At 31.4% G+C, this 25,673-nt stretch overlaps 1 protein-coding gene across 1 annotated transcript; it reads left to right on the top strand.

Moving 5' to 3' along the window:
• The first annotated feature begins 17,732 nt into the window (after positions 1 to 17,732).
• LOC143199498 (uncharacterized) lies at positions 17,733 to 21,950 on the top strand. Its single transcript, XM_076409334.1, has 6 exons — positions 17,733 to 18,038; positions 18,182 to 18,362; positions 18,689 to 18,916; positions 18,976 to 19,284; positions 19,340 to 19,444; positions 20,478 to 21,950. Exons 1-6 carry the CDS (start codon positions 17,958 to 17,960, stop codon positions 21,002 to 21,004), a joined length of 1,431 nt encoding a protein of 476 aa, XP_076265449.1. The 5' UTR covers positions 17,733 to 17,957; the 3' UTR covers positions 21,005 to 21,950.
• The last annotated feature ends 3,723 nt before the right edge of the window (positions 21,951 to 25,673 follow it).

Genomic DNA, 25,673 nt, shown 5'->3' with positions numbered 1-25,673 from the left:
AAGGCGTTGTAGAAGAATTATAGATATTTTAATGTTGCCTAGAATAGAGTTCATAATTGTTCTTTTTTTGGCTTTTTGTTTATACATATTTATATTATTTACACTTATGTATATTTGTATAGGATTTTATTTTAATAAATTAATTTTAGAAATTAAATTTGATTTTCATTTAAATATTATTGGCCAATAAATGTGACGTCACAAAGTAATCAGGCAAATTGGCAGACCAATCAAAGCAAAGTATTTTCCTTACAGGTTTCTACATAACTATTTTAAACTAACCAATCAAATTCACGTTGTCAGCGCCTACAATGATTGAACTAAGCAAAATTTTGCCCCACTACTTACCATTGGAGTTGCACACCCCTGTATATTATCCACATCAGTAATATGCCTGATTTAACTCTGTTCGACTTCTAACTATTACCTAACGTCAAAAACTGTTTCGCGGTGTCCAATATGTAGTCTCCACCTTTAACATATTATTTGTTTCATTTGCCATGCTAAAATCCGCGATAGGATCTGATTGGTTCATTTCGTTCTACTGTTTGTTTATTTTGTACGCCATTTTCAATATGCCCTATATAGAGAACAGTGTGGTTAGATTTTTATAAAGTTTATGCACTAAATTATTATTTTATTTTATTAGTATATACAAGTCGGAGTTGAAAGTAAATTTAAAACCCTTCAATTGTACATTCCATAATGATCTTTTGGGTCAAATACTAAAAGTACTAACAAGGTGTTCTATGTACTTTTGAGTTAAACAGATGAACAGAATATTAAGAGGGAAAGACTCAAAGTTTGCTTTCAGTATAAGAAAACAAAAAGACAGAACTCTGATAGATCCCATTAAATTGATGGCACTAAGCAAATATGAAAAATAAAAAAGAGAGAAGAGATAATTTTGATTTGCAATGCACCAAAGTTTTTTGCTGACGGTTTTATATATATGTATATAATATTTATATTTTATAGATATAATTATTTTTATATTATATTTATATTTTGTACATAAATTTACATTATATATTTATATTTATTGTTATAGATTATATTGATATTTAATTATTATATAATTTAAATATTATATTTATATTTAATTGAATTTTTTTAATAAATTTATTTTAGAAAAAATTGTTTTTTTATTTAAATTTCAATGGTCAATTAAACATGACACCAAGGTTGTGACGTGCCAAACATTATTAATGAGCCAACCAAATGTCTTCACAATAAAATATTTTTCTTACAAGTTAAATGGCGATTTAAATTGACCAATCAAATTACTTGAATGGCCCATTATGACGCCCTCTGGATGTTGGGCAGAGCAAAATTTTGCGTCAAAGTCCCCTATTGAGTTGCATCTCTATTACTATATGGGCTATGCCATCTACTGGTTTATTTTGATAATATTGTTGAAATTATATTTGAAAATATTAAAAATAAATTATTAGATAGAAATGCATTAATTACTTCAAGATAGTTTACAATACCAATCTTATCAATCAATTAAATCTTTAATGACGAATGACGTCTTCAAATCAGCTTAACACAGACAAAGGAATAAATGATGTGGTACACTGCGTTATCCTATTATAAGCAAACACCTTGGATAAATTACCTAATAGATGTCAATAAAAAACTAGTAAACCTATTTCTTTAGTAAATTCTGGTTACGATAAAACTATTAACATTATCACATTACAAGAAGTAAATATTAATAACCTATATAACTCTAAAACTGCCACGAAACATTTATTCCTTCAAGAAGCAATGAGAAGGCTTCTCTATTGCCATATTACAATGCAATCTCCAACATAAAAGAAACTCTTCTCATATAAAGTTATTTTACAACCAAAGTCTACGTAATGATTAATGTTTAATATATCCCACAGTTTATATTTACAACAGTAAAACAATAAATTTGCACTTGATATTAAAAAATTACATATTGAGTGATATTAGGAGAGTATTAATAATGTCAAAATAATATACAATTGAAATATAATTCAATTCGTGTCCTCATATTAAAACTTTTTCTATTAACATTATCTGTAATAATGTATAAGTCGCATTAATTTCCAGAAATACTAAAAAAAGTATGTTACATATGTTAGGATCAATGAGATATGGGAGCAAGGCGATGAATATATCACATTCCACAATAAGCCTAAAAAAATTATCTTAATCATGCACTATAATTACCATCAGAAAGTCACAAATATATAGTATAAAACAGAATTCAGTTGTCTACTAGATAGACTTTTTCCCATAGCAAGATACGTTTCATGGTAATTTGTATAACTATGTTAAACGACTTATTACATTAAAATAAAAAACACTAGAGAGATAGACTTTGAAAAATATTATTTTATTTGCAAACCATTAACGATACAATTTTTTATATAATATACATTTACTAGAATCCACTACAACCTATTCTTTTTCCCATTGAGAGCTCCTCTTTGTACATTTTCACCAGTGTGAAAAATTTGGTAGGTTCTCAGAAGTATCATTGAGACGTTTTATTCTCTATTTTGGTATTCTCTATCCATCTCTTAAATATTTTGGTAAAATCGTTTATCTTGTTCCTCACTCACATCTCTAAAATTTTCCGGAAAGCAGTCGAGGTCGAGTTGTTTCGAAAAATATATAAGTGAATTAAACCCGGAAGCAGACAAAGATTATCCGTTATGGAAAAATACAACAGATATAAATCCTGCTTATCAGTCTGACATAACTCTAAATCTCATTTCTCCAATGGAAGTTGCCACAGCTAAATTCTAAAAAGGCTCTTGGAAATGATGATTTTTCACCTTGGTTATTAAAAGAGCTGCCACAAAAAACAAAAATAATCTTGTGGATATATATATATTCATGCCTGTTTGAGACTAAACCATATTCCGGAATATTTTTAGGTTGCTCGAATATTTATGCTGAAAGAACCTGACAAACCGGCAGAATAAATTCAATCTTACAGCTACCTACGATATCAAAAAACTTATTTGAGAAATTGCTGGTAAAACGTATTAGAGAATTTATAAAAATACCAGATTTCTAGTTTGGGTTTCGAAATCACCCCTTCGCAATCGACCAAGTGCACAGAATAACAGCGGTTTTAGAAAAGGCATTAGAAGAAAATAAATACTGCCCTTCAATATTCCTGGACCTCTCACAAGCTTTTGACCAGGGTATGGCACTTAAGATTAATATACAAAATGAATCCCAACAACAAAAGAAACAGTACTTGGAACATTTTTCAATAACATAGTTATCATGGCAAAAGATGTGTCTCTGTCTAAGACTGTAGAAAAAATACAAGTAGCGGCCAACAAGATCTATGAATGGCTCCAAATCTGCCATGTTAATTTTACGTGACGGCAAAATGGCAAAAAACAAAAAGTATATCATTTGGCGGATGCCCGATCCTTCAAACAGAAACAATCAAATACTCGCAATGTATTTTTTTTGTTCTGGCCTAAAAACCAGGCGGTGGAATGCATGACGCATACCTGGTCGCGGAGACTTGCCCTGGAGTGACAAGTTGGACCGGGTTATGTGGGACTGCCTCTGGGCTTACCAATACACTAAACCGAAACCGCCTCACAGTTGACCCCTGTGGATCGCTACTGCTACTGCATTAAATTTGGGGATATGAAACCCGCTGATCGGGCAGCCCTTATTGGGCACGAGGGCCCGGCGATTCTATTGATTCGCGAACCTGAGTTAACACACAACTGGATACTGTTGTATGGGGGCAAAAGTTATGCCTGTAGCGACGGATGAGGCCGTTTCAGCCTGGAAAAGGGGGGGAGCTTGGCGGTGACGAGGTGCTAAGCTCCCAGCATCTCGACCAGCTCGCGAACAAGCGCGTTTTGAGAAGAACTTGAGCTGAGTTGTTGTTTGTGGAATTATTGAGATATGAAGTGCTTGATTTCTGGAGTGTCCGTTTCCCTATGAATTTGATTATTTCTGACAAACCATGGAGCGTTTAATATTCTCCTGAGGAGCTTATTTTGGAAAACTTGAAGCCATTTGACCAGGTTGGGTGTAACAAGCTTGAAGGAGTACGGACCGAATTAACATCTTGTAAAATAAGCATTTGATGGAGATGGGAAGTCCGCTAGAAGGGCAGATCAGAAAATAGCAAGTTTGCTAAACCGCAATGTATATCGATGGTAGGTTAAACTGAACACATCATGTTAGACAAAAAGCAGAACAGAATAAACGCAAAGTCAAACAACTGTACTGGTTAATTTAAAATACTCTCAACTTGGCTTAAAATCGGAAATATTGATTTATCAGTCAATCATAATGCCAATTTGGACTTATGGGGTGTAAATAGGAGGTTACAGGAAGACATTCAACCAACTAGTAGTTGAACGTATCCAACACAAAGTGCTAGGAGTAATTACCAATGTTTATCGTTACGTAACCAACGAAGAACCGCACGATGATCTCGAAATCAAATAGATGCACCACGTAAAAATACGCGTGTGTGTCGCATAGTATAAGATCTTAGATACATTTTAATCTCAATCTTACGTCCTGAAATTGTTTCCATATTATTTTCGTATTCAGCATATCAAAATACATAGACACAGCTTTTTTGTTCCAGTATCCCAGTTCCAGTATCCTGTTCCAGTGTTACAAATGACTTTAGGTGAAATAATTTTCAATATTTTTACAATAATGGATAAGAAGCATCGATGTTTGGACCGATTTAATTAAAATAAATAATATTTATGTACAGCAGAAGCCTTTAAAAGCTGTATAAAACTAAGAAAAACTGAAATTAATACTGACGCCTAAAACATAACGAAATCTTCCCCATGCTTGATTACAGGAAGCTGGCAATTCGGATCGTAGGCTTCTTTTGTAGTTCACCATACTCTCAGCCGTTTGTAGCAAACAATGCAATCATTCATCGGACATTACCACATTGTTCCAATATTCGTCAGTCCCTATCAATTAACGATGATATTTTTATGATGATTAGTTTTGTGTATGCTGTCCATGGTAATGGTTATTGTCGCTCGTGAGACATTGAACAATTCAGCTGATGAAGTGACTGATTACCTGTTTTAACAATCGCAGAACAAAGCGCGTAATACACTTAAATATAACCTACAAGAATTGACATGTAAACTGAGCAAAACATACGTCGCATTATTAACACGAAAGAAGTTTGCTAATAAAACTGTATGTACTATATTGCATGGCGTTCATATTATTTTACTATAATTAATATTCATTGACCACTTTAAGAAGGGCAAAACCACTCGTGTATAACAGTCCAGATCCGGTCCCCAGTGATCAAGTATACATATACAAGGAAGCATTAAACTGAATGTATCCCATTCGAAGGAGAGTATGTTGATGCTTCATGCTGCATATTTATTATACTCATAATAAAATAATTTTATTTTTAATTGTACGCAAAAAATATTCAACAAATTCTAGTAAGGTAAGCTACCATTCATTACCAGGGTTTTCTTCAATGTGACAATACTTACGGCTACGAAAAGTTCCATAAAATATAGACAAAATAATATTATTAATTGAAAACAAATATAAGATTTCGCGTGTATTCCATAATATGTCACAATAGTGATTTTCTACATAGCCATTATATTTCAACGCTTAAGTAATAGGCCGAAGGTTGTTAATGTTAGTTTAAAAATTTTCATTGTTTTTTGATCATGTACATATTCATTACAACATATCGATATGTGACATTGACTTCAGGCCAACCATTAGTTCGTTGTATCCTGTTACATTTCGGGCCGCAGAAATTTCTGAAAACTTCACATTCAAAAAAATGTTTTAATTTACTGATAGTGGCTCTTGATAACCGCCAATTAGAGCTGGCCTCATACGAGCCTAACGGATTGATCGAAATAGTCTAGGAAGTGTAATCGACATGTTTTTTACACTTCCAACCTAGATCACATATCAAAACCGTTGACAACATATTCGACAAACAGAATACGTTTTCTGCGTTTCGACAATGGAACATGTCCGTATCATTGACCATTATTTTTTTCTAATCATTAATTTTATCTGATTGGGAAATACAAAGCTTATAATGATTAGTTCTCGATTTGATATTGATACTTTCAACGAACGTTTGCATACATCAGAACTAATATGATTTATGTTGTAGCGAAACATAATTAGTGACGTATTTTATAGAATTGGGCGTTTTATACGTATATGACCATAAAGGCGTGTCAGACAATAAGAGTTAAAGAATTGTTAAATATTCCAAGCGAATTTTCTTTAGATGCACTATCACTCTTGCGACTCTCATTTAAGAGTGTTCTATTGTACAATCTATCATAGGGGCTGAAAAATCCCTGGCCTAACACATAGATCGCGCTGGTTTTATGGCATTCACTGCTTTTTCAGTTAGTACGAACCTCCGAAAGAAATCTATTTCATGATATCCTACTCATGAGTTTGTGAGTAATTCTGTTAAGAGTGACACTACATTTGTAATTTTCAAAACAATGTATTCAAAACTATTTCCCGTTTTAATTTTACAGTGCTTCTTGATGGAAATAAATACCGCTCAATCGAAGCAATGGCTTGAAAAGTGCTATAAGAACTCCGATCCATCAGAAAAAACAATAAAACGTTAGTTTGCTAACTTCAAATATGGTCATAGAGACACCGATGATGCAGAGCGCAGTGAATGTCCAAATGAGGTGATAACACCGGAATACATCAAAAAATTCACAAAATAGTTTTGAATGACCGAAAAGTGAAGTTTCGTGAGTTAAATAGAATCGTAAAGGTATCAAAAGAACGTGTTATTTATATATGGCATAGGTATTTGGCAATGAGAAAGCTATGTTCAAAGTAGGTGCGGCGTTTGCTCATTGTTGACCAGAAACAAGAACGTGTTGATGATTCTAAGCAGTGTTTGGCCATGTTTAAATGTAACAAACCGAAATTTATTCCATCGATTTGTGACAATGGATGAAACATGGGTCCATCACTTCAATACGGAATCAAAACGATCGTCATCTGAGTGGACAGCAACTGGTTACGTGCCTGTTTTGAGGCAAAAGATAAATCGTTGTACAAAAGAGGTATTTAAATGTTTTATCACACCGGATTTTTCAACCCATGTGTTAATTATTGTATTTTTTTAATATACACTATTTTTAATTATCCTGTCAATGAGTAGACAAAAAAGCCAACGGTTCCCAATACGTGAGAAAGCCACCATGTGAGAAGAATATATTTTTCAAAAATACTTCGCAGACAGTGACTGTTTCTGAACTTTGTCTATGGTGTGATAAAGCCATTGGAATTTGTACGGCAACAGTAATCTTCTCTTTAACTTTCCTTTTAATTGTATCCTGGATAATATTATTTAAAATATATTTCGCTATAAATCTGGAAGCGTTTGCCTACCAATACCACACAGTTGAAAACCACCCTAATACTAGAGAAAATATTGCTAATTCAATATTCTCTACTTATCTATTACCACTTCGTCTTAAATCATTACAGCATCTATGGTTTTCTTTTCGTGTGACGGTATATTAGGCAATTGTATGTATTTTAATCAGTTTACATTTAGTATAATTGAGTTATACAGCTATACAGATGCACGGAACGCTCAAAATTGTACTTTCAATTACTTTTCTTTTTTGGTTCCCTCAAATACTAGAAAGTTATGATAATACTGCCCGTCATATTCCAACTATCGGTTTTAGCTTCATTTACTAGTAGAGATTTTGATATCTATAACAAAGAATAGTTTGGGTGACCAAAATAGTGCAAAGGCATTGAATTACAAGACTTATTGGACGTAAATCTATTTCAAACTCTGTTTTCAAAAAAGGAATAATTTTTAGGTTATTGTTACTGGCGTTGAAAAGTCGATCTACTACGATAATCTCAAAGGGAAAAATGTATTGTTTAGTACAGGATAGCTATCCACATCGAGTTCAAAACAGAATATTCATAACCATAAAATATTACTATACATCTGGTAGGATCTACAGGATATAGTGTATTACGAGAAACTAAAATCGAATGAAAATGTTGCTACACATATTTATCGACTTTATTGAATAAATTGAATGACGTATCGTTCACAAAATGGCCAGCATTAGTGAATAGAGTTAAACTGTCAAAAGATATATTATTGTAGCTCGAAAGGGAAGTTCTGCCACACTCAGCGTACTCACCATATTTATCTTGGATGGTTCACGGTTTCGGAATACTGAATAAGTGTGAAATGCATCCAACATAGTTCTTAATGCTCAGTATCGTCATTTTGTCAGAAAGACACTTTGGAGATATATTTATAGGATATATTGCAAACTATTCTAACGTATACCAACAATTGGTGTCAATAAATGGCTTTCTAAAGTCCAAAATTATTAAAATCTATGCCAGCATTTGATTTATGTGATTAATGGTACTGACATCGTGGTTTTGTCCGCTAATATAATACGTTTATTGAATCACTGGTGATGTTTGTGGCGCAATTTTTGAAAGACATTGTGTCACATCATTTCACTTGTGATTAACGTGATTTTGCAAATGTGTGTTGACAATATAATAAACTGGATGTATTAATTTATTATAAATTTATTAATTTATTATTATACTTGTACATGCACTTGAATTTAGAAAGTGAATTTCTATGTCGACATAAGACAAATGATTTTAAACCTGACCGTATCTTCGTCTACTTGTAAATTATTTGACATTGTTTTCTCGATGACAGAATTATTTGAAGGAAGGCCTTTTTTAACTGCTTTCACACTATATTTCACCCTATCAGCTAAAATTAGATGATAAAATAACTCAATCATTACAGCGACTTTAACATCTTATGATGCGTTTCGTTTGAACTATATTTTATTGTAGCATCATCCATTGCATTTCTAAAGCAATTACATTTTGCTTATAGTAGGAAATGCGATACACTTAAGACACTTGTACACACATTGTTTTTCACACATTTCAAAAGAATTTGCAAAATATATAATAATTAAAATAGTTTAACATTAAATAACTTAACTTAATAATATGACTTTAGTCCTGAACCAGTGGAATATTTTATGAGTGCTGGTCCAAACGTAAAATTCCCCAAGTAGGCACACAATCTAAGTCTGCCACTGGAACACTTTTCACACTTTTACAGGCAGTATTTGGCAGTATATCCAACGTCATCTATGACGTGTCTTGTCCAAAAATGTCCAAAATCGATATTTTTAAAATCAATTAGACTAAAATTCTCAGAGATAGTTCCTTCAGAAGTTCCGCTCATAAGACCATGTCAGAGTTTGATGCCTCGCAGGTATATTTTAGAATAGCTGCTGTGAAACTGTTTGTCTGCCAAGCAAAGGAAGGCTTTGAGAGCGTTTCTTTGGAGGCTTGAAGCAGAATAATAATGAAAGTTTGAATGAGCTAATTTGGAGAATGTCTCCAAAAATGTGCCGTTTAAAATATTCTAGATTATTGCATTTGTTGCTGCTTAAAATTGACCGAATAGCCATAAATAGCATAAATTGCCGAATCTAAGAAAATCTTAGGCTGAGACCTATGAAGCAAGAATTTGCCACAAACTCTGGATACAAAGATGCTCTGGATATTACCACTGCAGCAGATTCGCTACTTTATGGTACTAACATCGATGATTCTATGTAAGATTTAAAAAATTATGGATATTATTTCAACTTAGACCTTCAATCGTGTTTTCAACCGGTCTTTCAACTTGGTCTTTCAACACTTCTACCTCTTAAGTAGTTTTTCAAAAGAAACATAATTTAATACAATTATTTCAAAGAAAACTATTAATGTAAAAAGTATAGAAGAAGTCCAATGGAGCTTCTGGATACTGCTTTTAAATGAATACAATTTTTGAAGCCATATCATAAAATGCAGGAAGACTTATTATTTCAATTTATGTATATAGATGTGAGAGGGATATTTAAAAATGGGACCAATATACCCAATGGTCACTCATGGCAAGATGATAATAAAAATAGTGTTATGACAACAAAAGTTCACGAACAAAGATAATCGTTGGAATAACAATTAATTAGGTTTTATTAGTCATAACATTTATTAATTAATACTTTCGGTTTGGGTGAACTGGAACATACACATTGAAAGAAAAAATTGACAAAATGATGGAATTGTGAATAAATGTTAGATAGATTGGAAATTAATCTTAATATAATTAATCTTAGTTATCAACTTGAATGAAACTTTCTGAATGTGATATGATTCAATGCTGCCAAATTCTAAGATAGGGCAATGAGTATGGAAGCAAGTAAAAGTCAGTATATAATTAATATATGATAACTGTGGGAAATCTTACTGTAGAGTGTAAAAAAATTATGTACCCAGATATATGTGTATTTATTGAGAATATACATGAGCATTTGGTTAAAATTTGTCAGGAGAGACAGAATACTAATTGTTTTACACATATGGCAAATGCATTATATAAATACATCATATAAATACAACATATAAATGCAGAACAAACGAAAGAGAAATACAGTATTATCAAAATGTCTTTACAAGGAAACACAAAATATGATTTCTGATGAAAATCAAATATATATCTTGGATATACAAATGTTAATTAGGTGGATCAGGCCTCCAGGTGATATAACTACAAACGCGCCTAGAACTCTAACTCATAGGTGGTATGTAAAAGAGTTCAATGTAAATATAATCAAACACAACCTTAACCTGCAAAGTATTTTAACTGTGTACTTAGTTGTAGTTTTAAATGCTTCGAAAATATGTGCATTAGATTTACTCTTATATTAAAAAAATTATATTTGATAACAGTATTCTTATTTAATTATTTTATTTAGATTAGAATTTTGTTGTATGTCAAAGCCAAACTGAACTAAAATTCAGACTTTGACGTTATAAATTTAGATGATGTTTGTACAAAATAACTTTGGATAGACTGTATGTAATATGTATATATACGTACAAAATTGTTTGAAATCAAAATTTAATTTTATATATCAAAGAACAGTAAAATATATAGTAAAAAAGTAAAAATAAGCTTTTTTAGTCTTTGACACCTATCTAACCCCTTAAACCTACAAAGACTTAATTTACTTTCAAACTATTTTATTATTATTACTATACTTTTAGTTTAACATGAAAACGCATTCTTGTTTTAGACCAACCAGGACTATATCAGTCCCGCAATATAACATATATAGTAACTTTACCACACAGTTAAACTATTAATTCATAATTAGAGTTACTGTACCGAAACTGACGTAATTCACCAAAACCTTTGTGAATCAACGTATCAAATTTTAGTCAGTAATATTTTTATTTAATAAACTCCTTAAAATGTTTAAATGAGAAATTATTTTTCATTCACCATAAAGTCGTGATAAATTTTGCATGCGATCAATGTTTTCCAGTGTACAGATTTGCATTTATATCAAAATTTTTCAGTCTTAAAAACTCTTGTTAAATTAAATGTCAACAACCTTTAACATTATTTCTCTGAAGATAATGTGAGGACCAACATTTCTATTATCGTCAAATGACTTCTGAGCGTTAAAAATTCATGTAACTAAACTAATATAAATGTACTTTTTTAAAGAAATATGGGCTTTTAGAGAAGTATTCTATTATAATCTTTGAAAAATATTTGTTTAAGGATCCATATATTTTTGAAAAGAATTTTGTAGATTATTAATGAACTTTTTCTGTTATATTTTAGAATTTCCTTTACACCGATAACGACTTATCCGACCTGGAACCAATGTTTAACATGGGTTCTGAAACAAGGTCCTTGATATTAACCGGCACTTACTAGCGAATGACCAACTGAGAGATCATCGCAGAAGAGATACAGTCTTACCCTGCCTGATAACAAGCACGAATAAGATCATTTTCCCTGTCAGATTTTGTACTATTACTTTAACGACAACCACAAATATTTAATCTATCCAAAGAAGCAGTGAACATACGTCATCAAGATGTTTAATGTATTGCCTGCCGCAATTTGTAAATTCGCTTTACAATCAAAAAATATATTTTCCTTCTCACTTTTTTCCAGATACAAAGCTGTCTGATAAGTATGAACGTGTGACTAAACTGACCTGCAAAAGTTGTTAGGTTATCAAATATCTGCAAAATTATTCAAAATATTAGTTATAACAAGTACAGGTTATAAATGGGCAAACGTTTTTTAACGCTTCGCTTGTTTTGATAGATTTCATATCACTGCTTACTATTATTCTGATTCAAATTTCCGAAACGAGACAGAACAGATTGCGCCTCTACTCAGTTACATCGAATAATGGAGCTCTCCTCTTGCAAAATGTAGAGGTAAACATTTTTACTATTAAATTTCAGTTGCAACAGTTTTTATGGGAAGTATTTCTCATGTTGCAGCTGCACTGAATATTTGTATGGGCACGGTCATTAAAATATCTCAAAAAATTAAAAATATAATTTTGGATTAATCGAAAAGAAACGGTCCTCATACGAGCGGACAAAACAAGATCAGCTTTATGTTAACACTATCAGAGATTAAATATATTAAATGTATAAAAGCAGTGAGTAGTTTTTCAATACAAACATAATTTAATACAATTATTTCAAAGGAAACCGTTACTCTGAAAAGTACCGAAGAGGTTTAATGGATCTTCCGGATATTACTATAAAAGGTAAACGTTCGAATAACAATTGATTAGATTTTATTAGTCATAACATTTATTGATAATTCATTGTAGATATATTGTACTTCATGCTGGAAACAAGAATGGTTCGTAACACCTTCGGATTGGATGAACTCGATCAGTTACATTGAAAGTAATTTAAAAAATATGTCGTGAACAAATGTTAGATAAATTGGAAATTAACTGCTTATCTATTATGAATTAAACTTTTTGAATGCGCTTTTATTATTCAATACTGCCTTGAATGCTTAAATGCTTGAAATTTTCAAGACAAATTGATGAGAGTGGAAACAACTAAAGTTGAGTATATAATTAATATACGATAAATGTAGAAAGTTGTATTGTAGAGTTTGAATGATTTATGTTCATAGATATGTGTGTAATTGTTCAGAATTATACATGAGCATTACGTTAGAATGTGTGAGGAGAGGTTGAATACTGTTTTGTAGTTAAGGAGTTGCATGAGGGTAAATTGAGTGATTAATTTTATCCAGAATGGTGTATACTAGTAGTAACAGAAGGAACAAAAATATATAGTAATATCAAAATGACGTAAAAAGGTAAATATGATCTCTAATGAAAGTAAAATACATTAGATATGCAATTGTTAATAGGTGGATTAGGCCTACAGGGGACACCACTACCTAAAATAACGCGGCTAGAAATCTACCTCTAAAGAGCTCAATGTAAATATAATAAAACAACTCTAACATATAAACTATTGTGGATGTATAATTAACTGTAGTTCAAATTATTCAACAATATATGCGTTAAGTATATTATAATATAAAAATAATTTACATTTGATAACATTTTTGTTTCATTATTTTATTTAGAGTAGAATTTTGTTATTATATCAGAGCCAAAATAAAATAAAACTCAGAGTTTATGCGGCTATTGGATATACTATACATTTGCGATCATGTCCCAGCAGGATTCAATCCGTGACTATCGCAACAGCAGGAGGACGATCCTGCCGCCTTGACCACAAAGCGAACTATTTTTACCTACATTTCCATAGTGCTTCATGCATAGAATGGCTTGTTAAATGTGTATGCCTCAATCTTCAATTATATACTGCTGAACAAGTGAACTACTGCAATTTGTCTTTTTCGTACACTCTGAACTGCAAGCTTATTTATAAATTCCAGTAGAATAAAACAGGTCAATTAAAAAGTTTCCGGCCTGAACCATGTATAAATTTGACAGCTGTCGGATCATAAGTTTTTGAATTATAGCATTTTGAGTGAAGTAACTTTTGTTATTGTGAAAAAAATGGATAAAAAAGAATTTCGCGTGTTGATAAAATATTGCTTTTTGAAGGGAAAAAATACAGTTGAAGCAAAAACTTGGCTTGATGTCGAGTTTCTGGGTAATGTCCCAGGAAAATCACCCATCAAGGATTGATCGTATGCTAACTTTAGACGTGGTGAAATAAGCATCGAAGATGGCGAACGCAGTGGACGCCCAAAAGAGGTTGTTATCGAGGAAAACATTTAAAAAATCTACAAAATAATTTTGAGTGACCGTAAATTAAAATTGAATGAAATAGCATACACTCCAAAAATATCAGCTGAACATGAATATCATATCATTCACGAATATTTAGGTATAATAAAGCTCTGTGCAAGGTGGGTGCCGCGCGAGTTCACTTTTGACCAAAAACAAAGAGTTGATGATTCGGAGCAGTGTGTGAAGATGATCAACGGTAATAAAACCGAGTTTTTGCGTCGATATGTGACAATGGATGAAACATGGCTCCAGCATTTCACTCAGAAGCTCAATCGACAGTCACCCGAGTGGACTGCACACGATGAACCCACTCCAAAGCGCGGGAAAACGCAACAGTTGGCTGGAAAGGTTATGGCGACTGTATTTTGAGATGCGGATGGTATAATTATCATTGACTATCTTGAAAAAGGAAGGACCATCAACAGCGACAACTACATAGCGTTATTGCACCGTTTGAAGGACGAAATGGCCAAGAAATGGCCGCATTTGAATAAAAAGAATGTACTCTTTCACCAAGACAATGCACCGTGTCAAAAATCCATGAATTGGGCTTCAAATTGCTTCCTCATCCACTGTATTCTCCAGATCTGGCCCCCAGCGACTATTTCCTATTCTCAGATCTCAGAAGAAGGCTCGCTGGAAAGAATTTTTTGTCGAATGAAGAGGTGATCTAGGAAACTGAGGCCTATTTTGAAGCAAAGGACAAATCGTATTACAAAAATGGTATCAAAGAGTTGGAGGGTCGCTATAATCAGTGTATCACCCTTGAAGGGAATTATGTTGAATAAAAACAATAATTTTGACAAAAAAATGTGTTTTACTATGGTAGGCCGGGGACTTTTCAATTCACCTGTTATTAGCTCACAGCAAATTCAGTATCCTGTTGGGGACTTTTCACCCTAAACTGCAATGATAAATCCACGCACAAAAGAGCATGAACACTTTCCAATTCAAATAATTTATGGCTACTGGTATTTGAACACTTCAATACACTTTTAATGACCTTTCAGTTTCATTATACATTACTTTTAGCCCAAGTCCACTAAACTATGATAAGGAATATTCCAGTAACTGTAATAATGATTGCTAATCCAAACTGTCTTTTTTTCTTGGTAATATACTCCTTTTCTTAATTGATTATGGAGTTGATAGGATTGAATGAATATAAATATACGCGTTGAAAACACCCTTATGATCTCTCCGAAATCCTACAGGCTGCATGAAATTAAACTTTATATTAAGGCTTTAAAACTAAATTTTCCATTTTACTCTAAAACTATTTTATTTTTCGGAAATAACGAATGAGATTCGGCGTTAGATACCGAATATTCGTTATCCTTCGATGAAACGTACATATTGCAATTGTTGTTAGAAGTTGGGTTCGTTCGTTGGGTGTGAATTCGTATTTTTCATTGGCGACAGTCATAGAGAAATAGAGATTTAACTTTATAGGAAATTTTGGAGAAATGTTTCGCGACGTCCAACATGTAGATATCGCTAATTTTAACATATTACTTGTTTTATTCGCTATACTAAAAGCCGCGACGGGATCTGATTGCTTCACTTCGTTCTATGGTTTGTTTATTTATATTGTATGCAATTTTCAATGTGCTTTATACAGAGAACAGTGTGGTCAACTTTTTATAACGATTATTGATTAAATTATTATTTTATTTTATTAGTATATACAAGTCGGTAGTTGAAAAGCATTCTCGTTCTGGGAAGTGTTGTCTGACAAGCTGCACAGATATGTTAGTGAGAAAATGCATCCTTGTTTTCCGTTAAAAATATTAAAATAATATCGTAGAAAATATTAAAAATCCTAAACAGGTTGGCTTAAGCATGAAACAGATTTATGATCATTACCGCGGGTGTCATAGACATTTTTGTAACACGTTTAAACTTTCCATTAAGTATTTACAAACAATTTAGTGATGGTGAAAATAATACCACGAGCCCCGAGTGTGTGCAAATGGAAGAGGATCAAAATAAAAATAATATAGGAGGTAAATTGAAGGAATCAAATAATTAAATAAGTAAATTGAGAATTCTGTTCATAATTGTTGTCATTAATTTTTAAACTGTCTAACTATATTTGTAGTGCCTGTAAATAGGTCAGGCCCATAACCAGTCTAACAAACTCCAGAAGGTAATGGCAACGGTTGTGTTAATTCAGCCAGTAGCCCCTTGCTGCATTAATTACTTGACTCTATAACTTCAGTTCCAGATGTTCCTATAAGAGCAAACAAAGCTTTACGTTGTACCATAATGTACATATTAGGCTATTTAGTAAAACTTTTGAAAAAACAAATTAAGGATGATTTATAGAGAAAGACTCAAAGTTTGCTTTCAGAATAAGAAAACAGAAATCCAGAACTCTAATAGATCCTGTTAAGTTGATTGGCCTAAACAAATATGAAAAAGGGAAAAACCGAAGAGATAATTGTGATTTGTTACAAAGTTCTTTGTTTATGATAATATTTATATTTTATAGATTTTATTTTTATACATAATTTGCACTCTTATAAATTATATTTGTTTCATTCATGCTATTTTACTTAATAAATTTATTTCAGAAATTAAATTACTTTTTATTTAAATTTTATTGACCAATTAAACGTGACGTCGGGGCATTTTCAAAGAGCCGATGAAATGTCATCACAGCAAAATGTTTTCCTTACAGGTGCCTATAATGAAAATTTAAATTGACCAATCAAATTACTTGATGGCCGATTTAACCCCATCTGGAGGTCGTATATATATATATATATATATATATATAGGAAAATATGCAACCGATACAACAAGTATACACTTGTTTATTAAATAATACAAGAAGTATGAGTCAAAAATAGTAATTATAATTAATTTACATATAAAATAACCAAATTAAAATATTAACAGTACAACTAATTTTTTAGCATATAGCAATTTAAACGTGTTTAGAATGTTTAGATATAATAAATTTTATATAGTTCTTAGAACAAGCGAAATCAAACATTATACTTAAAAAGTAGCTTAGCTGTAAAATAATAAAAATTATTGCTTTGTCTTATTGAAATAATTAATATCCCATCTAAACTTTGGAATTAATATTTTACTGATATGGTTTTAATACCACCAGGCAGTTTTTATTTGCATTATAATTATATATTAGATTTAATATGTTTAAAGAAATCCACACCAATATCAAAAAACAGATATATATCAAACAATAATATTTGCATTTTGTTTAAATAGATTCAGTTTTAAACACATAAACGTATATGTTAGATACATATTTAACTTTCAAAAATCACTTCAATATTTCAACAAAAGATGTTAAAAGTAAGAATTAATAGTTATTAAAAACCATACATAATTATAAATATTCGCCTACAGCACCATCTTTACCCAACTAGACAAATCAGAACGACTGAAAAAAGTGTGACCTACTTCTTCTTTTACTTACTCCCTTCTTTCAGCGTGTTAGACAAGGATAACTTGGCGATAAACTATCTGATACTAACCGGTTCCAATTCTGTTTACATCTTTCATATGGTTTTGATGTTTACGTTTTATACGTCTGAAATGTTATTCGGTGATTGTGATAAAAAGCTATATATTATGCCTCTAGAGTAATCGTTTGATGTGACAGTGTTAAATAAAATATTTTTCTGAAGGAAATTATTTATATGGTATCGGTTTGACAAGTATTGTAATTTTGTGCTTAATATAACAAAATACATCAACTTTGTAATAATGTGTATTTTACGAACTGTTATTTTCTTTCTAATATTTACTTTATATCAAGTGAACAGTGAAGATATTTGTGATAATCGTGTAAGTTATTAATTCATATTTATGCCATATTAACATTACTAATGTTTTAATCTATAAAAAAATTCACGTGTATTATGAATTTATTATTTCCAATAAACCATATCTGTTTTATGTATTTACGACTATATTAATATCATTTTTAGATATATTTAATGCCATTGAACACAATCAGAGTTAAAAACTATTCACCAAAGGAATGTCTGCAGTTAACCTTTGATGGAAATGAAAAGCTTAATGCACCCATAGGATTGCTTGATTTGCATTTAACAAACCAACAAGCACACAATGTTTTGAATATTACATTTTCTGATGTAAAATGGAGCAGTAAGTCATAGTTGTAAAATATTTTAGGGGGTGATTATCCAAACTACATTTTGTTAAGTTTTTTTGTTTTTGAAGTTCCGAATTGCCATATTGAAGCAAACATTTTATCTTGAATATTTAAAGTTATAACGTTAGGATTAAAATTATAAAAGATAATCTTCTTGCATGTATATCTAAATTATATAAGGATTAATTTATTAAGATAAATAATATTTAGATAATTTTACTTAAATTTCATTTATGAAATCAATTATACCACCACAAATATTATTTTTGATATTTGCTTTAAATAGGACATTTTACATAAAATCATGTTTTATTTTCAGAGGCTTTTTTAAAATTGTCTAAGTTAGGCCACATACAGTCTACATTTTGTAAATCTTATACAATTGAAAACAATGAATTAATTGAAGGTATAAAAGCATCAGATGAATGTTTCAGCTTGGCTAATGGTAATTTATCAGTACCTTATGAGATTGAATTTAGAGCCCAATTGAACACTGATATTTTATACAGAAAGATAATCTTCACATCCCCATTACCAGATGATTTAGGTATGTCCCAAAAGTATTATATTTACACTATTTATACTTATTTATAAATTGTTTCTTAGATAATTCCCTTGCTCTATCCAAAAGAGCTATATTTTATAGCATTGATGTATCTAGTAATCATGAATTAACTTTGAAACTTCAACCTTTACCGACAATTTATAACATTCAATATTACAAAGTAGAAGTATTTAAAAATAAAGCTGGATTTGATGTTCTATTGGATGTTAGACTGATTCAACCAGGAGTAAATACATTTCAATATATCACATACAACGAAGAGGGCTATTATTATTTTAAAGTTAGTGCCATCAATGAAGAATGTCCTGAAGATAGTTGTAAAAAGACTGTATCACCTAAAATATATATTAGTAAGATGACTAGTCACTAGACTACACAGAGTAATACAAATAATTCTTATTTTAGGGAGAAAATATCCACCTCTTGTTATAGGTATTGTGGGGGCTAGTTTTATGATTCCATTTATTTTGTTTATTTTTCATATGTGGACCAGAAGGACCCAAACACAAGGTAAGTTACCTCAAATTAATGTCAGATTGGTCTAAAACTATTCATAAATAATATTAAGCTATGTTATGTTTTGCAATATTATATTCATTTTAAAATCATACATTTATAATATCTGCAATTTATAATTTTGTTCAATAAAACATTGTTTTTCAGTTTTTAATGTTCATAAAATTAAACCTCAAAATTTAACTATATTTATCTAATACCAATAAATGTTCCCTTTTTTATCTAGTTGTTTTGAAGTGTGAAACCTTATTGAGTTCCCATGTTTATTTCTGTTGATTTTACATTAGGTAACTTATTTGCATAATTATATATGGGCTGTATATGCTAAGCATCCTCCTTTATCTGATTAAAATGATTACTACATGTTTAAATTGTTTGTTGTTAAACATGTAATAGGATTAAAATTGGACAATTTTAGAATTAGCAAAATTGTACAGCAAACAAAATTACATGAAAACAATAAACTAGAATATTTAGGACCTTTCAATAAGGGTCGGTTGATTTTGAATGAATGAAACTCTGTATGAGGTATGAACGACATTGTTTTTGATTTGATATGCCTATGGGACGATTATGCATAAAATATGACATCAATCAATCTAGGATTTCTCTCTAGAACATTCCACAAGAAAAAGTCTAGTGAGTTAAATCAAATTGTTCATGCAAAACAACCATAATAAGTAAACCGTTAGTTTTTGTAAATATACAGCTACCTGTTGGTGTAACCACATGTTGGTTAATCTGTTAACATAGCTATTTATTAGAAAATGTACTTGATTGATTTGGAATCAGTTACTGAATCATAAACAACGGGTTAAACAGATGTTGCCCAAACCAATTTTAATCTGTTGCTCCTGTTTCAAATCGAGATATGCCTTGATGGAAAATCCGTATTTAACGCCCTTATAATATATGTCTATTATGATTAAAAAAAACAGGTTATCCTATAAATGATTTTATACAGGTGTATTTTATGTTGTTTGTTTTTTTATACCATATAGAAATATATATTTCTGTCTTATTCCAGATGAACACGATAAAGCAAAAGATCGACTTTTTATCGTCTATAATCAAACGCCAGAAAAGCATTACACAATCGTCAAAACTCTGGAAAGAACGTTAAAAATTATTGGAAACTTGCAAATAGTTACTAAAGCCAACGAAGCGTCGCATATAATCTACATTTGCGGAACCCATATGTTTGAACCCGATCCAAGTACCCATAAACTGTTAGTAACTGAATCAAGTAAATCTATTTCGAATGTTGAAATAATAGTGGTATCTTTTCCGTATTCGACTAAAGAAATTCCCTCGTATTTAGGAAAATGTTTAAAATTTGACCTAATGGATGACTTTGGTAAATTAATTCAATTCTTGAACTGCACTGTTGAATTTGAGGAGATTCCCATATTTAAAGATCTGTCCGCTAAAGTTACAGCCGCTCAAATACAAACTGAACCTAAAAAGATTACGCTTAACATGCCAGTTATCATTATTACCGAACAATCTGACGGAAGTGACACTGAGGCTAAAGAAATGGATGTGTTATTATAAACTGTAACTATAAAAGTACTATATCACAGACTGGAACTAAGACTTAAATAGAATTAAATTTGTTCAAAGATGGCATCTTAGAAAATTTATAATTTCTAGAATTAAGATCGAATATTAATAAGGACAGACAATCAGACTTTGAGGTATAAATCTTGTGAAATATTACTTTTGTAGTATCACTAATTATTTATCATTACTACCTGGACGTGCTTTTTTCTTGTGTACTGATATTTTTTCTTAACATAATGACATTCTTGGAATAACCCTTGTGTTATTTTTATTTGGATAAAATTTGCAACAAAAAATATTTCAACTCGCTCACCAACAGTAATGTCGTTCACGTCAACTGGTGACAACTGATGGAAGTCGTTTTAAACCCAGCCTCCCTTTTATTAGAAAATCAACTTTGGCCGTCTCCAGCAGGCCGTTCTTAAACGTCGTGTTTCGAGGTCATGTTTCGTCGGCTGACAGGGCAGGAAGTCTTCGGTGGAGGCTCGATACTTCATCGATGAGAATGTTTGCAGGTCTCTTGTGACTTGCAGTTGTCACGATTTCGTGAGTTTTTCTCTCGTCTACAGTTTTTAGGCATACTGTACTTGTCAAACGCTGAACAATGTTCGAATAGGACGACCAAAGAAACATTTATTTGGAGTCCAATCATTATTAATATATATATTGGGTGTGTAGTTTTAGGCAATGTCGATGTTGTCCAGGTTGGTTAAATGGTGGTGAGTGGCCTCGTTTATAGATCTCAAATATCTCATCATGCTCAAGATCATAAGTAAAATTAATATCTTATAACTAAATCTATTAAATATGCCATATATTAGTCATTATGTTGAATTATCTGTAAAATAGTCATTAATAATATGAAATATATTTTGTATTTTAAATGAATAACATGGCCATTTTTACCAACTAAACTCAATGAACTTGCTCACCAACAGTAATGTCCGTCACTATCAACTGGTGACAACTGATGGAAGTCGACGGGCTGGGTTTTGAACTCAGCCTCCCTTTCATTAGAAAATCAACTTTGGCCGTCTCCAGCAGGCCGTCCTTAAACATTGTGTTTCGAGGAGAGTGTTCGGTTGACAGGGCTGGAAGTCTTCGGTGGAGGCTTGATACTTCATCTATGAGAAGGGCTGCAGGTCTCTTGGGACTTGCAGTTGTCACGACTTGGTGTGTTTTTCTGTCGTCGCCTACAGTTTCTAAGTGTATTGTAGCTGTCAAACGTTGATCAGTGTTCGAGTAGGATGACTAAAGAAACATTTATTTGGAGTCCAATCATTAATATATATTGGGTGTGTTATTTTAGGCAATGTCGATGTTGTCCAGGTTGATTTAATGGTGGTGAATGGCCTCGTTTATAGATCTCAAGTATCTCATCATGCTCAAGATCATAAGTAAAATTAATATCTTATAACTAAATCTATTAAATATGCCATATATTAGTCATTATGTTGAATTATCTGTAAAATAGTCATTAATAATATGAAATATATTTTGTATTTTAATTGAATAACATGGCCATTTTTACCAACTAAACTCAATGAACTCGCTCACCAACAGTAATGTCCTTCACTATCAACTGGTGACAACTGATGGAAGTCGACGGGCTGGGTTTTGAACTCAGCCTCCCTTTCATTAGAAAATCAACTTTGGCCGTCTCCAGCAGGCCGTTCTTAAACGTTGTGTTTCGAGGAGAGTGTTCGGTTGACAGGGCTGGAAGTCTTCGGTGGAGGCTTGATACTTCATCTATGAGAAGGGCTGCAGGTCTCTTGGGACTTGCAGTTGTCACGACTTGGTGTGTTTTTCTGTCGTCGCCTACAGTTTCTAGGTGTATTGTAGCTGTCAAACGTTGATCCGTGTTCGAGTAGGATGACTAAAGAAACATTTATTTGGAGTCCAATCATTAATATATATTGGGTATGTTGTTTTAGGCAATGTCGATGTTGTCCAGGTTGATTAAATGGTGGTGAATGGCCTCGTTTATAGATCTCAAGTATCTCATCATGCTCAAGATCATAAGTAAAATTAATATCTTATAACTAAATCTATTAAATATGCCATATATTAGTCATTATGTTGAATTATCTGTAAAATAGTCATTAATAATATGAAATATATTTTGTATTTTAAATGAATAACATGGCCATTTTTACCAACTAAACTCAATGAACTCGCTCACCAACAGTAATGTCCTTTACTATCAACTGGTGACAACTGATGGAAGTCGACGGGCTGGGTTTTGAACTCAGCCTCCCTTTCATTAGAAAATCAACTTTGGCCGTCTCCAGCAGGCCGTTCTTAAACGTTGTGTTTCGAGGAGAGTGTTCGGTTGACAGGGCTGGAAGTCTTCGGTGGAGGCTCGATACTTCATCTATGAGGTCTGCAGGTCTCTTGGGACTTGCAGTTGTCACGACTTGGTGTGTTTTTCTGTCGTCGCCTACAGTTTCTAGGTGTATTGTAGCTGTCAAACGTTGATCAGTGTTCGAGTAGGATGACCAAAGAAACATTTATTTGGAGTCCAATCATTAATATATATTGGGTGTATTGTTTTAGGCAATGTCGATGTTGTCCAGGTTGATTAAATGGTGGTGTATGGCCTCGTTTATAGATCTCAAATATCTCATCATACTCAAGATCATTAGTAAAATTAATATCTTATAACTAAATCTATTAATTATGCCATATATTAGTCATTATGTTGAATTATCTGTAAGATAATTATTAATAATATAAAATATATTTTGCATTTTAAATGAATAACATGGGCATTTTTACCAACTAAACTCAAAGAATAGTCATTCCGATGATAAGTTTCTTTCTGACTTATTTAGTCACTCTAGTAAACACACCAGGTAGTAATCAATTATTTTCTGTGAATAAATTAATAATGTTATTGTATTAAATGAGTGTCAATTAAACGTTTAAATAATGCCATTTTGGATAAAAATTGATAAAAAACCTGCTTGCTGCAATGGAATTGTGGGACCATAAGATAAATAATTTGATCATTAAAATCTGATGGCGTAAAATAGAACAATTTCCAATGTTACTTTTATTGCGTATCGATAATTTCCATTCTCAGTATTAAACAGTACATATAAAATCCGTCTGCTTTAATTCTGATGTGTAGCACTTATTAACGTCAGGAGTGATTGTTTTTGATGCTTTCATGTGATGTCTTCGTGTTGCCAAACATTATATGTATACTATATAAAAATATTCGAATTAAAATACAGGTTTCAAACATTTGTAGTTATTATATGTTGTTGATTTGATAGCTTCGTATAATGTTATACAATTTTAGCATAAACAGAACAACGTTATTAGTGAATTGTAATAGTTATAGTGATATTATTTCAATTGTTTTGATCTTTCACTTGCCTAATCTCATTTATATTAATTTAAAAATAAACAAAAAACATATCTTGGTATCGATTTTTAGATCTGTAGTGAATCGTCAATCTTGACATCCAACGTATTTTGTTATGTATATAATTATATTTTTTGGATACTATATGTATATATTCTTAATGACCTTAATTGTAATTGTTTAAATAAATATATATGTCTACAATTGTATATTGCGTTTATTTTCACAGATAATATAAGTTATAGCCAAACTTTTAGACTTTAGCAGAGTTAATTAAAAGGAAATATTCAAATAAAAGTAATGTTTGGCTATCGCTGAAAAATGAGCCAACTTGATAGTCGGAGTGACAGCGGAATCCTCTTACTGTTACGATAGCTAAGAATAGCATTGAAAATTCAACAAGAAACAATCAGGCTGAATGTTCTCTACGATAACCTCGTAAAATGGTCATTGAATATTTAAACCGTAGTTATTACTATAGACTTTAAAAAATAAATAAAAATGCAACTAACATTTTTTATACAAAATGTTCTTATAACAACATTAATGGATTAATTCACCTAGATATATACAAAGTTGATTTATCTGAACCCCAGAAGAATAATATTATACAGAAAGAGTATTTCTTAGTTGTTAATACCGCATAGTGTTAAAAAACGTTAGCTTTTAGTAAGATTATATTAGATATATATTTTTTATAACATTTTTTTTAAACGATACTGAACATATGAAATGAAGGTTTATTTGACAGATTATAAAATATTTAGAAAAAGACTATGGGTGGAGAACTTATATACTAGGAATGCAGTAAAAGAAAAAATATCGGGAAGGCATAAAGTAAAATAAAAATGAGATTATTTAGATATTTTCTGAATGTTATTATGTTATGTTAATTACATTTATCCCATGTCAATCATATTCAATATTAATCAACTTATCTTTTACTGACTAGGATTATTGTAAAGTATTGTATAAAATACTGGTAGAAAAGACACGTATGTACAATCAAAATCACTTTTCCTGTTAAAAATTGCGCTGTCAGAAGAGTAATGGGTTTCTTTGGGTTACTGATAATCCTGCTATCCCGGAAATAAAAATTTATGTCGTCGGATGAACGTCGCGGGATTTTTGTTGATCGTAGGAAAATAAATATTAGTGGTGACATATGAATGCAGTTTTCCGCAGTATTACAACTACGCTCCCAGCAATTTATTTTTCACTTATTCTGGATAGTAAAAAATATTGCATATACTCAGAATGTGTTTTAAGTATATATTTTGTGTCATA

Source organism: Rhynchophorus ferrugineus, unplaced genomic scaffold (genome assembly GCF_030347505.1).
Source record: "Rhynchophorus ferrugineus isolate W39M unplaced genomic scaffold, kcgeb_rfMv2 rfM1, whole genome shotgun sequence".
Lineage (NCBI taxonomy): Eukaryota > Metazoa > Arthropoda > Insecta > Coleoptera > Curculionidae > Rhynchophorus > Rhynchophorus ferrugineus.
Note: the sequence above shows the minus strand (reverse complement) of the source record. Positions and strands in the feature narration are given on the sequence as shown.